The following is a 15,303-nucleotide window of genomic DNA, read 5'->3' on the forward strand; positions in this document are numbered from 1 at the left end:
ATTCCGCTATATAGAAATAATAGACTTACATTTTGTATTTCTCCAATTTTTAAACTGGTTAGAATGGTTGACATTACGTTCAGCGCATCCTGTTTATGAAAATTTCCTTGTATGAGTGCCTGCACTGTTACATTTTGAAAATATTCAATAGAAAAGGTGCTTAAATCTTCCAATGTAAGATTTTTCAACTCATTAAATCGCTCTAATGTTGTCCAGAAAGTCTGCTGTACAACTTTCAACCGTATATCACTGCAATTATAAAATATTTGTTGATTAAACATACATTTCATAGGATAGGAGTTTGAATTTACCGATTCAATTTACTAGCCTTGATGATATCGTTATAATATGATTTTGCCAGTTTCTTTTTGATTACTTCAAATACGTCAGGATTAATGTTCTTATCGAAACGTTGCATTGCCTTAGTTATTTCACTAACCACAATTGATATCTTTTGATTGTAGCCATCAACCTTGAATGTAAAATTTTTCCATAAACAATTTGGAAGAAAAAAGAACAAATAACTACAGACGCAAGTTACCTTCAATACGATACCCTTTTCAGAAGCATAAATTTCGTAATCCAACCCGGCTACCGAGGCTGGGTACAGATCTTCAGCAATTTGGAATTTCAACATTGATGTATACAGACTGGATAGAGTTGCACTGCAGATAAAAAGAGTTAATATTCGTTACACAAAGATTTTTTTAAATAACTAACCTCTTTGGACTCTGCAACGGCATGGGGGATATGAAGTAAAAGTACATCAACGCCATTGGTAATTTGAATACTTTATCCTGTCGAAACCATAGTTCGCAAGTTTCAATATCTAGAATTTTTTCCGGGAACGCTGGAATCCTCGACACATGCGAGTCGTCTTTTTCAGCAAAGATTGTGAAATCTGTACTGATGAAATTATTTTGTTCCTGTAGCTGCAGTTCGGGTATTATTTCGGTGCTATTCCAGAGATCTTTCCATTTCTGCGGTACGTCTAAAAATTTGGAATAAAGTTGAATATTTGATAAATTTATTTGCAATGTTTTTTTTAATACTGTTTTATATAACAGTGAATGTTGAAATTATTTCGCCACTTATCTGCTACATCAGCACAAATTATAGTAGATATGGAATTAACTGATAAGAGCAGAACGAATCCATTATAAGCAACGAACGGAAAAATGAGCAAACTCATTCAAGTAGTCAACATAGTTTCATTCTTCCTTCTAATGTACAAAGACTACCTCAAGCAAACGTCTTCAAATAACTCGGTCCACGGTCGCTTATTGCTATGCATTTAGACACCAATACGTCTTCCGTCGCCTAGCTCGCAGCGCTCGACTTCTTGTTCCAATCAGATCATAGTCAAGTATAATTTTCAATGATCTGTCATCAGATATCTTAGCGACATGCCCAGCGCCACCAGCCTCCCAATCTATGCTTTGCGTATGATATCTTCCAAATGCCACATCCAGCATTGATTTGATCAATCACATCAATGCATCAAGAAACCCGTATTCTTGCTTGATCTACCACAACTCAATGAAGTCAACAAAATGATAATGCGTGGACACGATGTATTCGCGACATACGGCCTTTGAATTTCTTAGTTATTAGTGATAGATGACAGCAAAGGATTTCGTAGACATTTGTGATCACCCTTTTGTAGAGAACAAGCAACTACTTCGACCCATTTTTGCAGCTCACTTGACAATCCGTAATCGGAGAAACTAGTTCATCAATAATTAACTTTTTCTTTACGATCTGTTATAAATTTTCCGTTATAACATAAAAGCGTCAATCAAATAACGAACTCTGAATGCTACGAAAAACGATTTGGAAAAAATAGACATATAAACAACAGGTTTGAATTTCTATAGTACAACGTTGAGAATCCAGATGTCACACGCTGAGAGAAGCTAATGAGTTAGCGACGAATGGAACAAAAAATAGTTCCGGCAAATGAGGCAGTGGCAAGTCGATTACCGGTCCCCCGGTGAACGACCAAAAGGTTAAAGCCGGAGTAGAATAAATGATATTAATAATAATAAATGAAAGGTCTCTTGTTCCCATAGGTTGCTTTTGGATTGAATAAATCGAACTTCCGGTTCGGGAGTAACGGGGTAAAATGTGCAAAAATGAAGAAAAAGTGCACTCGCTTTTCTCCGAGACCGCTCAACCGATTTTCTTCAACTTAAATTCAAATTAAGGGTAGGTTCTTCAGATTCAAATTTATTTGTAGGTTCCTATTGAATTTCATCTGGATCCAATTTCCGGTTCCGAAGGTACGGGATAAAATGAACTAAAAAGGAGCATTCGATTTTCTCAGAGACAGCTCATTTAATTTCCACAAACTTAGGTTCAAATGAAAGGTCTTACAACCCCATATAATCCTATCGAATTTCATCCGAATACGACTTCCGGTTCAGGAATTACAGGTTGATAAGATAAAAATTTCATTTTCAGGAGCGTGTTTTTATACATGACACGGAAAAATCAAGCCAAATACATTCCAAATAATTCTTCACTTAGGCAACTATGGTTAGTTGATGACCAAATACGATGATTTTTGGTATATCGGACCATCGTTCCTGTTTCGGGAAAAGTGTTCGTGTGCTCCAAACCGTAAATCACTCCAATTTCTCAGAAACGGCCATATCGATTTTCGCAAACCCAGATTCAACTGAAAAGTGTAATGTTTCCATAAGTTAATGTAGAATTTTATCCAGATCTGGATTTCGCTTCCGGAAATACAGGGTTCCGTGTATGAAATTGCAATCCGTTATTTAGAGAAACAAGCCGATTTTAGTTATACAGGTTCCTAGCTCCCGGTTTCGGAAGTATCGGAAATAGTAATCGAAAGCTTTAAAACGGAAATGTCTTCATTTTGTCAAAAACAGCTGAGTCGATTTTCTCTAATTTAGACTCAAATAGAAGGTTTAACATCTAAAGAAATAAACTGTTTTTGACCTATGTTCCTATTTCACTTCCGGTTCCGGAACCAAGGGGGAAATTGGGGAAACGTGTTTGAAAATTAAACCGTCATTCAGTGCGAAAATGCAAAAAACGAAGAATTCATATTAACTTGGGTTATTAACACTGTTAAAAATTGAAAAGGTTATGCTAAGATATGCCCAAACAAACTTTGTTGTCCTTATTCAATATTTAAACAAAAGTCTTGAAGAATCCCTTAGTAATATTAATGAAAACATGAGCCTCCTTCGTTTAGTGAAAAAAAGATCCCAAGATATGATGTAATTATGAGCATTAAGAAATATTCCGGGCTTCGAATTTTCGGGCCCCCTGAAAATGTTCGGCCCGGAGGGATTCCTCCCTTTCCTCCCTCCATCTCGGCGAACCTGATTATGGGACCACTAGGTGGATTAAAACAGGTTTTTAATTACGCCCCAAGCATTCAACATTATGAACAATACGCTAAGCCACACCACGTTATTAACGTTTTTGTGAGAGAGTGTAAGAGTTTGCTCGATAGAATATTGAAGATTTTAGTTGTCCTTAGAACTACGTTTAAAAATCTCATCCATAATTTCGGGTTCACAATATTGACACTGTAAAGCAAATTCTGAGATGAAGTATGAATTGACAAGTTATTTGCACTTTTATATAATAAGTATTCGGCGCTGGCCTAACAAGCCAGTTGTCATATGTTCGAGCCCCGACCTGGAAGGATTCATACTGTCAGTAGGATCGTAGTACTAGCCATGAAATGATTCTGTACGCTAAGAATCGGATGCTTTCTGTTGAAACAGAAAGGCCAAATTCCACAAAAGGAATGCCAAGACTTGGAAAGGAATTTTAAATGCATATCCTGTATCCTGGGCCCGTTTTAGAATTTGCGCTATTCAGCTGCCAGACCGGTGAGCCCAGAAAAAAATGTCATAAGCTCATCAAATAAGGCGATTTGTTGTATCTATTGAAACTATTATTCGATATCTTTGTTTAGTGTAATCGTGTAATATAAATGAATGCCAATTAACAATTCTTGAATTGAAATTTTTATCACGGAATGTAGGAAAATTTGAAAAACACAAATATTAGTTTTCCAATGTTTTTGTTCATGGGTAAATAACAAACGATTAAAGTTTTACAAAGATTATTCACGATAAAAAGCAGTGAAAACGTATTGATGTTTTGAAGTGACTGAGAAAATCAGAATTGAAATATTAGAAAAAATGGAAATATTGGGAAAAAATGGATACATTTTTCCACAAATCTTGATTAGAGTTGATATTTTATCGTAAATTTGGATCCGTACGAGGAATGATTATGATATTTATTTATAGTAGTGATTTTACGTAATATTTTCGGATTGATGTGTAGAAAAATGTAGTTCAAGGAGTGTTTCTGATTTGTTTACATAAGATGCAAAACGGAATAACGAAAAGAGTGAGAGGGTAAGCGAAACCATCGTCATCTTATACAATTTTCGAGCGTGTTACGTCGTTAAAGTCGGAATCTCTTTCTTTGAATTTTCACGGGTTAGAACATGATCGTCATAAACTTACCCAAGCGCACGGCACTTTTTTCCTTAATTGATTATAAAAATACATGCCGCATATACTCAAAATTTGGTTCGTATCAGAGATGCCAAATATTTTCATAGGAAATCTGTATTTTCTGTATTCACTAATAACATGGAATTTTAACAATAAAAAGATGTTATTCCAATAGATTATCGTTATAGAATAATAGGTTCAAAGAGCATTAATTCTTCATATTTTCTCAAGTCCTTACCGCGCTCACAAGAAAATTCAGCGACGAAATTTGATATTTTTTATCAATAACAATTGTAATTTCATATAAATCCAACGCCCAATATGCAATAACAAGTCAGGTCATAAAACTCTCAGTCTGACAATAAAGTTTCATTATGGCGTGATCACCTTGGTTTCAAATTATAATATAAATGTATTTCAGTGCTCATCATCAAACATTTGCACAAAAGATTTCCATTTTTATTTGTTATTTATAAATTTTTATCTCGTCACTGTAATCAAATACTAATAGATAGCTCAGACTGAAAAGTTTTTTTTCTTTCTTTCTTTTTGTGAAATCTGAATAAATCTGTATAGAGTGCCATCTATCGAAAATTAATTAGAAGTACATCTAAATTTATGGATAGCATTTATCTCGGTTAGCTTTTAAGCTTAGCCTCGGCTAGTTATGAGCTTTACTTTCAGGAATAGTACTTAATCTTAAATTACCTCGTTCCGCGTATTCCGTTCCAAACCATGCTTCCTGTTTGTCATACACAATTCCTTTGTACGGTTTGGATGAAGAGATCATAATGTTAAAGTTTGGTAAATTCAGATTATCTATAACATCTTGAATCTCCGATGCATTATATTGGAAGTAGAGTTCAGATCCTGTAATTATATCTTTCGAAGGATAGTATCGCATATTGACCACAAGCTCTTCTACATTGTCGGTGGCATCTTTTTCCTTGCGATATCGAAATGAGGTGGCTTCAATCTCTTTCAGTTCCTCATACAACCACTCTACAGGGCCAGTCTTTTTCAACAGTCTAACAGCGGAGTATATCGCTTGCAGAATTTGCTCTACATTATATAAGCCCTTGTCAGTCATCGTCACCGATACTGAGAAAAGAGTTAGAAGTGAATTTTTTTCGAAACCGTAGCTAGCTCCTGTTTGCACATCCGAAGCTAATGTTCTGATGGAAAGAAAAAACTGAAACATTATATCCAATACAAAGAGTTAGTTCTAATTACCTATTTCTTAAATAACTTGTTAGGCTGTATTTTCCTTCATATCCTAATAGGTACGATAAGTAATCTACGGGTTTAACTTTATAATCCTGTAATGAAAGTTGTTCATGAATCTACAAAGTGCGTATTCAAATTTCACGGAAATACTTTAACACTCGGCGGCAAAGTCCATGTCACGTCTAATCTGCATATGTTTGACTTGGGTTTTACAAAAAACACCTTATCGAAAAATTCTGGCTTGAAAGCATTGCGTTCATTATACATGGAAAAATCGTCTCCAGGTAGATGATTGTTCGGGATGCTGGAGAAGTACTTTACTGTAAGATCTTCGAGCTCATCTAAACTCATTCGAGCCTGAACGGCAAAATGCATTCGATGAGCAGAGTAATAGCGCTTTCGAAATCTATGCAAAATTTCGTACAGCTCACTTTCCGTCACGTTCTCCTTTAGAGTGCGTAAATTTCCCCAGGAGAACAAACTGCATGGGTGGTCCGCTTTGCCTAGAGATCCAAGCAATTGCTCTCGCATAGAAGAGAAACTGTTGATGTTGGTTTGAAATTCCGACTCAACGGCATCCCGCTCACGACAAATTGAGTCCCGATTCATCAGTGGGGAAACGAACAAGCTCGAGAAGCGATCCAATGCTCCATCAAGGTATTCTTCATCGATTTCGAAGTAGAATGTTGTCTCTTCCAGATCAGTAACAGCGTTGTCAAATCCACCACATTTCTAACGAAGTACGATTGTACATTATTCGCTACATGTGCGAAATTCCGTAGAGGAGATATACTTACGCTAATATATGAATCGTATTCATTTTCGGCAGGGTACTTGTCGCTGCCCATGAAAATCATGTGCTCCAGAAAATGAGCCAAACCCTGTACTGTGCGTGGATCACTGAAAGAACCAACACCGATAGATAACGCAGCTGCGGCTAGTTTTTCCCCACTAGAATCATCACTGTCGCTTTCCCCATCACTCTCACTTAAATCATTCGTGCTCGATGTCACACTTGCTTCATCGTCGCTCTGAGTTCGATTGCTTCCTTCACTCGTGCTATTTCTTGCTGGTTGAACTCGTCCGGCGGGATCGGAAATCAGTAGCGCATGAAATCCATTCGGCAGTACGATGGATCTAAAAAGAAAATAATTGTCACGAATACCTAATAGTTTTACTATAACTGAAACTGTTGTTTGTTTTTATGAACATAGAAACAGTTTATTACAAAACTAGTAACTAATAATATACAAACTTTTTCCCCTAACAGATAATTATTAATCGTTAATAAAGCTTACCTTAGTTCACGTGATTGATCTAGCCCCAGTTTCAATTTTATATCGAATCAATCAAAACGTAATCTTTGGTAATACTCTTTGATAAAATACATGCTTATTAGGGTGCCAATATTTTTGGGTCATCTCTAATTTCCTAAAGCGGTAGTGCTCAAAAGTTTAAACACTTCAAAAAAGTCACTACGCAAAATTAGAGCTAAATCGGATATGGGTAAGTGTGCCGCTCGGCGGTTAAAGTTTGAAAATTTTCGATTTTGAAGAATCACCATGAAATGAAATTTTCGAAATTTTTTTTGATGCCAAACCTATCATAGAATTGCATAAAACGTCGAGACCTAGGTACTCAGATGCCTGGACAAAATCCCTACATCACTACCAGAATTACAGAAAAGAACTGGTGTTAGGAGGACACATCAAGTCGATAGCAAATTATTTCAACTGAGACATCGAAGATTCAATCAAAATGTGTTTGTTTTAAACTACACTGAGCTAAATTCTCATTTTCACATTATATGATATTCTAATGATTTTTCACTATTAGCATTTCCGTTGATAGCTACAAAGTGTATTCAACATCATGTCAAATATATAAGATAATCTTATGAAACATAAAACTCTTCGTAACGTTATTTTTACAAGATTTTCATATAACGAATGAAATTTCCAGTCTGAGTCAAATTTTTTGGCGCGCCCTATAACCATTACTAGATATCCACACAACATACATTGAAACAATTTATGAAGCCCATATTCTATTCACTTCGAATTAATATAGATAGGTTTATCTATACCATATGACTAGTTTCATAAAATTTGTATATAACTGTTGATGGAGGTCATCCCAGTTCTATATAGCAGTTATATATAGATCAAATGATTGCTATCTGATTGAATAAATGATACATATAAGATTAAAATTAATTAAAATACTGGGATAATGGTGCTTAAGGGAATCAAAAACAATAAAAATAATTGTCTTATCAAAAACTTGTTATATTTTTCGTATGTAAAGAGTTTCATCATGACAATTTATTTTAATATTTCTACTACACTTACTTCTTTGGAACTGGCTGATTTCATCGGATATTTACTGTTACCAGACGAATCAGATGCACAACGAATCGGAAACTACTTCTTTTATCGAGGATTTGAGCTATACTAGTCGTTAGTTTTGTAAGGGAGCATCTCCTGATATTTGCGAAGGAGAAGTAGGATCCCGAAACTATAAATAAAAAATTTTAATCCTCTTATTAGACAGACAAGGTGATGAGACGTACCGGGTATTTATTTCATAATCCGTTAGGGCATATTCTTGAACGAAATTGTATGAGCTGTCTTGTCAGTGATTTGAAATAACGGAACTACCTAAAAAACCTGTCTGGAGCAGTTGATGAATATCGAGGACACAACTCCTTCTTCAGTTTCAAGCAGTACGATTCACAACTATTCTTTCGTAAAAACAAACTTCATTATATATCTAAGTTAAAAAATTATTTCTTGTTATTTTCTTCAGCTGAAGAAAACAGTGTCTCGTTTTCTTCCCTTTTTGCAGATTTGATGTACGCTTCCAATGAAAATTATAAGTTTTCACATGACTTTTATTAAACATAATCAGCATGCGATTAATAGAAAAATTTAATGAATATTAAAATTATATTGGCTTAAGTTTTATCGACTTTTCGCATAACTTGTATATGGTATTTTTATCAATATCATAAAGATTATGAAGATATAAAATTTATTGAACATCATTTAGATTTTATGTAGAGTTCCATTAGAGGTCATAAGTTGTCATATGTCTTTTGTATTTCACATGTGCGTACGATCCAATGAATATAAATTATGTAACGAGTTAGGTTTCATCGGATTTCCATATACATTATATGGGATATTCTTATAACTTTCATTATGGTAACGTCTATTTAGATTTAACGTACACTTTAAAAAAAGATTATAAGTTTCCATATAACTTCTATAAATTATATTCTGCATATGATTCATATGACAAATCTAATGATTATAAATAAGATTTTCATTTCAGTGTAGGGCATGATTGCTCCAAAGAAATGTTGACTGTTTGAAGAAAACATTGATTAAATTAAATCAGCCCAAGTAGTAAATGTAACTTATTGAAATTTCAAGGTGTTCTACAATTGTTTTAGAATTGTTTTTTATGTTAGATATGCTCAGAAAGGTTTAAAAATATATTAAAATTATTTGTGCAACTTATCACTGTTAAGTTTCACAATACTACCGAAAAAATCACTGTAGAACAACTTTAAGTATATCAAAAACAAATTGTGCAGCAAATCACTAACTTGTTCATGCTTCACTAGTAGTTATACTGCCTATACTCGCATATCGGTCCCATATCGATTTTCGTCAATTTTCAGTTAGCTTGATGAACGAGATCTACCCTCAATATACTCTCAGAAATTGCACAAAAAGTTAAAGGTTTGTTCAGTAAAATGTGAAAAAAGATCAACTCATGTCTGTCCCATATGCAAAGTATCCGCATATCAGCCCCATTCAGTGCAAATTTCAATCATTTCATTTGTTGCAATATTGGTATAGCAAAGGTGTATTACCAATATTTCATGTAATAATACTATGATTTAGCATTAGGTAGGACAATAAATCAAAAAAATCGAAAAAAAATTTAATCGTCTTTTTATCGACATGCCGATTTTCCATATGGAACTGATATGCAAGTATGGGCAATATAGCAGTTCTGTACAAATTTTCACATCGTCATAAAAAACGGGAGTAATTATAACAATTGTGCCACTACCAAACAGCTGTCATAATTGTATCGGACACAATATACATCAAAATTGCTATAAATCTCGCTTTTTCCATAACACAACAGTTCGCTTTTTCCATAACACAACAGTTAATAGAATAGTTATACAAACTAACTTGATAAATTTTCACTTCTGATCTTCCACATCTACCCGTTGGTTGTCAGAAATCGCTATTCTGTGACGACACAAGTCTGTTAGCCACAGGTAGAAATCTAAGAGTGATCTGCAGTCGCCTACAAAGAAGATTAAATATTTTCAGTGACTATCTGTCAAAATGGAAAATTAATCTTATCTGTCAAAATGGAAAATTAATTATCTTTCCTCATAAACCAAGAGCTTCTTTTCTTAAACCAAACAATAATCACATTCTCAAATTGAATGACTTGGAATTGACATGGTCTGATCAAGCTAAATACTTAGGTTTAACGTATGGCAAAAAACTCACTTTCAAGGATCACATTGAAGGAATCCAGGCAAAGTGTAATAAATATATTAAATGTTTATATCCTTTTATAAACAGAAATTCTAAGCTCTGTCTAAAAAACAAGTTGTTAATTTATAAACAAATTTTCAGACCAGCCATGCTTTATGCAGTACCAATTTGGTCGAGTTGTTGTTCCACCAGGAAGAAAATGCTTCAAAGGATTCAGAATAAAATTCTGAAAATGATTTTGAAGCGTCCTCCCTGGTTTAGTACAAATGAGTTACACAGACTCACAAATATAGAACCATTAGATGTAATGTCACATACTATTATAAACAAATTCCGACAAAAATCGATGCAATCTTCAATTGAATCGATTCGCTCTCTGTATTAGTTAGTAAGTTAGTATATAAGTTCATTTTCCCCATTACACAATACAAGTAGGTTTAGAATTTTCCCTACACCAAAATCTCAGAATTGCGGAAGCAAATGATGTCCTCATGTAACAACCAAATCATATATATAATAGGGCTGAAAAGTCACCACTTGTGGCTGAACACCCAATTTAAAATCTTAATAATTTAATTTTAACTCATATTCCAATAAATAGTTATTGAAAAAAACTTGACAAATTGCACAATCAGTAGACAAATACAGAACAGATACTTAACTTGCTACTTGCGAGAATTGTTATTCACTCTGTGGTGTGATGTGGTGCCTTTCTCATTAACATTTCATGATAAATTCATGCAAGTTTCATTTTGTAGTGTTTACAATATGTTTCCAGAATCGGAACCTGAAAACCGTCATAGCCGTAAAAACCTTTTAAGGCCATCAAATAGACAGACTTATAAGTTCTAATAGTTTTAAAATCTGCTTTGAAAATTTCGTACTTATTTGTGTCGTAAATTATATGACGGTTAGACATTTTCACCAACATATAATTAAACTACCAAAAAATATGTTCCCCTCAAATGTTGATTAAAGAGTCGAAGACTTTCTTTGAATTAAAGCTGGCTGATTTACCTCTCATGCACTATCCTGATTGAGTAAATTAAATGAAAACCTGTTACTCCTGTATAAGAAATTCAAGTTGAATGGGGAGTATTATTTTAATAAAAATTGCTTTGTAATCGAATTTTTATTTTTGTTATATTTGTCAATATAATCATTTGTAATCACATCATATGTAAGTAATTATTATTTCTATTATATTTACATACATTATTTGCCCGGGTTGGCAGTTTAATGCATAGGGTGCTGTTCTTATAAGCCAGTTGTCGTATGTTCGAGTTCCGACCTGGTAGGATTCTTAGTGTCAGTAGTATCGTAGTACTAGCAATGGAATGATTCTGTACGCTATGAATCGACTGCGAAGTCTGTTGAAACAGAAAGGCCAAATTCCACGAAAGAAATGTAATGTCAAAACTTTGCTTTGCGTGTACGAAATCGAACAAAGCACGGTGAGGTGCATCGTTCGTAAATGCGGTGGTGTTTTCTTTTTACGTACAAATGCGAACCAGTGCGTACTGATTTCGCATCCTTATATGACGGTTTGAAAATTCTGACACTCATCACGTTGTAGTTCTGGAACCGGAAGTCAGCTCCGAATGACATTGCACAGGAGCATTTGAGACAATGATAGTATTAACGACGACCTGCCACTCGGCTATCAAAACTGTATCGCAAATTCAACTACCACTCAGTAACTGGTAATGTCAGAACGAAATCGCTTGATAACTTATTGGAACTTAAAACAAAGGCAAAAAATGTTGATTTCGAATAACAAATAACATATAATAATTTCGAATAACAAATAACATCGAATAACAAATAACTGGATGTTCATTCATTTTCGGTTCGGTCAGAGTCGAGTCATTTGAATCCGACGGAGAAGAACAACCAAATATCGTTGTGAAATTGACTGGGGACATCTGCGAAGGCTCGCATATTTTGTATACTCTATGGTTAATGCATTTTTAACTTCTATTTACGGTAATGCATATCAATATCTAAGTGCAGATGTAACTGGAAAAATCTACCCTAGAGCGCCTAAAACCACTCTATTCTACCCATCAGCTGATTGCACTCGATTCGTTATACCAGCTCCCCCAATGAAATTCTTTCTAAATCAAATGCGAAATCGATTTTAAATCTTCCTCCTGGGACCTGAAAAATGCCATGATCCATATTAGAACCGAATTCCCAGGCAAGACTCTGGAATGCATCAAAATTATGTACCCTTGAGTAATTGTAGTTCAAAAGCAGTATGTGTAACAATGGAACTTGTCAAAATTCTAATCTTCATCTTTTGTCAAAATCCAAACAGCTATGTATGAGAAAATTGAGTGACATTATTTGTCACATATACACAGAAATTTTGCCATCTCGGCAAACTGAGTCGAATGGTATATGACACTCGGTTGAAAAGTCGGTTTTTGCAGCGATGTATAGAAAGTCTATTTTATATGAGAAAGACAAAAATCATTAGATTTACCCAGATTTTGTCGTGAATACGACTTACTTTACTATGGGGTGTCTTTTCAAAATTTACCCTCTGAGAGAGTGATAAGTTTTTGATCGTAAATATCTCTTGTTGTATTTAACGAATCAACATAACTTTTGCTACATGCCATCGGAAATATGATCACAATTTTATGATAAAATTTTCAGTTGTGTGACATAATCTCAAATAGTTCCAAATTAAACTTTTCTGAAATGTTTGGTATAAACGAGTATCAAAGAGGATAATTCATAAGGCGCGTTTGCCTTTCTCGTATTTTGAAAGCTCATAGCTCAGTGATCTGTGGAAGGATTTATATAATCTAACTACCAATAGAATCAAAATTTTTCAACTTAAACGTGTATAGCAAAAGCATTGAAGTATTTCAATAGTACACTATTGAAAAACCTATCTCATTTGACCCATGTCAACACCAGCCAATCAGAACGCGTTCTGAGGAAGAGAAGAAAATAGCTGCTGCTGTACAACAAATCGTTCAAGAAAAATGTTTCGAAAAGTGGTGAATATCGTAGTGAGTTCCTCAATTTGGTCCTTCTGAATGCTAGAAATGAATCCCTACAGCATATTGATAGTTTCTTTCAATAAATTATGCAAATCCGAAATGAAATAATCGACATTAAAATTCTATATGCGGCTATTTTTATAGCCGTTAGGACCGCCCATTAGTGAAAAAGCTACAAACGAAATCACATAAAAGGAAATCTCAACAAAAATTGAATCAGTTTGGATTCTATCGCCACTGCGAGCAGATGTGTTTTGTGTCGTTTGCAAAGCTAGTTTCGCTTTCGACAAGAGCGATTACGTCACAGCTGCCAGTCATTTCGATGGATGAAAAAGCAACGTTGGAGAGCATTATAAAAAATCAGCCGTTCTAATGGCTCTAAAAGTTTTCTGAAGAGCTATTAGGATGTGTTGTTCGCAAATCGAAAGAAAATATCCTCAGTTTAGTGCAAATGTAGAACAGTTTGGTTAGATTTTTGCACTTTTCGCTGTGTAAAATTCACAGTAATCGAGATCAAGTGAAACCTTCTGTGTTTTTGCGAAAAATGTTCCAGAGTTCGTAGAGAACTACACAATTTGACCCTTATGAATGCTAGAAACGAATATCTACAGCATATTGATAGTTTCTTTCAATGAATTATGCAAATGCGAAATGAAATAATCGACATAAAAATTCTGTATGCGACTATTTTTATAGCCGTTAGGACCGCCCATTAGTGAAAAAGCTACAAACGAAATCACTTAAAAGAAAGCTCCTAACAAAAATCTAATCAGTTTGGATTCTATCGCCAATGCGAGCAGATGTATTTTGTGCCGTTTGCAAAGCTAGTTTCGCTTCCGACAAGAGCGATTACGTCACAGCTGCCAGTCATTTCGATGGATGAAAAAGCATCGTTGGAAAGCATTATAAAAAATCAGCCGTTCTAATGGCTCTAAAAGTTTTCTGAAGAACTATTAGGATGTGTTGTTCGCAAATCGAAAGAAAATATCCTCAGTTTAGTGCAAATGTAGAACAGTTTGGTTAGATTTTTGCACTTTTCGCTGTGTGAAATTCACAGTAATCGAGATCAAATGAAGCCTTCTTTGTTTTTGCGAAAAATGTGGAAAAGGGGAATGCTTGCATAATTCATACAATTGATCAACTAATTGATATTCGGAAGTGTTAAGGAACATGTCAGTTGTTTTCGTATTCACGACATCCAGTTATGTCTCTGACATTACCCACCCGCCTTTTTTTTACAAATACTCAGAAGCGATTGCTCGAGGGTTCGCTCAAAGCGCTTCTATAGGCAAACTACTATTTGACTATATCACTTTTTAAACGATAGTTAATTTTTATACATGTATTGAAAAAAAAAATATTGGTATTGTTTTGAAACCAATGGAAGGGTTTAAATCTTCTTATTAAATTTAATATTTTTTTGGTAAAGATCAATGGCAAAAAAAAAAGTTTTGTATGAAATGCGGAACTCTTACTAGTAAACATTCGGTAATACATAAAGTAGTTCTGCAAGTTGGACTACATTAGGTATACGAATTGATACATCGCGGAGGGAGAGCGAATCGATGAATCGTTTCAAGGTAGCGGGATAATTATCACCTGAAACTTACGTTACATCAGAGACCCTGTCAGCTTGGAGCGAAATTAATCTTCAGTTCAGCAACGCCATCGCACGGCATCACATTCAACATATTATGTCAATTGTATGGGTGCGCAGTGCTGCTATTTTGGCGCGCGAATTTGACATTTTTCTCCCTTACTTTATGTACGAGATTCGATGTGGACTCGCTTGAGGGCGCCATGCTCGCAAAAAAGGATTGATTTGTTCGGGATATGTGAGAGCTGGATATCTTGTTAATATGATGTCTTTAGTTACATGTAACGATTTTAAAATTTCTTAAAGATTTCTTAAAGAAATTTCAAAACTAATTTACCAAGGAAACTAAGTTTAATTTCTAATCAGGAGTTTTTTAAATTTAGAGATTTTCATTCCAACCATGAAATTTTCAGTTA

At 34.5% G+C, this 15,303-nt stretch overlaps 1 protein-coding gene across 4 annotated transcripts in view; it reads right to left on the reverse strand.

The window, feature by feature from the left end:
* LOC131434803 (nardilysin-like) overlaps nt 1-15,303 on the reverse strand; it is a 44,207-nt gene that overhangs the window by 1,063 nt on the left and 27,841 nt on the right. For all 4 annotated transcript variants that reach the window (XM_058601965.1, XM_058601963.1, XM_058601964.1 and 1 more), the window contains 8 exons: nt 6,539-6,878; nt 5,892-6,473; nt 5,748-5,833; nt 5,223-5,689; nt 721-991; nt 542-665; nt 312-472; nt 30-249 (listed from right to left, as the gene is read on the reverse strand). In XM_058601965.1, the coding sequence (XP_058457948.1) occupies nt 30-249; nt 312-472; nt 542-665; nt 721-991; nt 5,223-5,689; nt 5,748-5,833; nt 5,892-6,473; nt 6,539-6,878 (2,251 nt within the window). The remainder of the gene's footprint in view (nt 1-29; nt 250-311; nt 473-541; nt 666-720; nt 992-5,222; nt 5,690-5,747; nt 5,834-5,891; nt 6,474-6,538; nt 6,879-15,303) is intronic.

This window comes from Malaya genurostris, chromosome 3 (assembly GCF_030247185.1).
Source record: "Malaya genurostris strain Urasoe2022 chromosome 3, Malgen_1.1, whole genome shotgun sequence".
Taxonomy (NCBI): domain Eukaryota; kingdom Metazoa; phylum Arthropoda; class Insecta; order Diptera; family Culicidae; genus Malaya; species Malaya genurostris.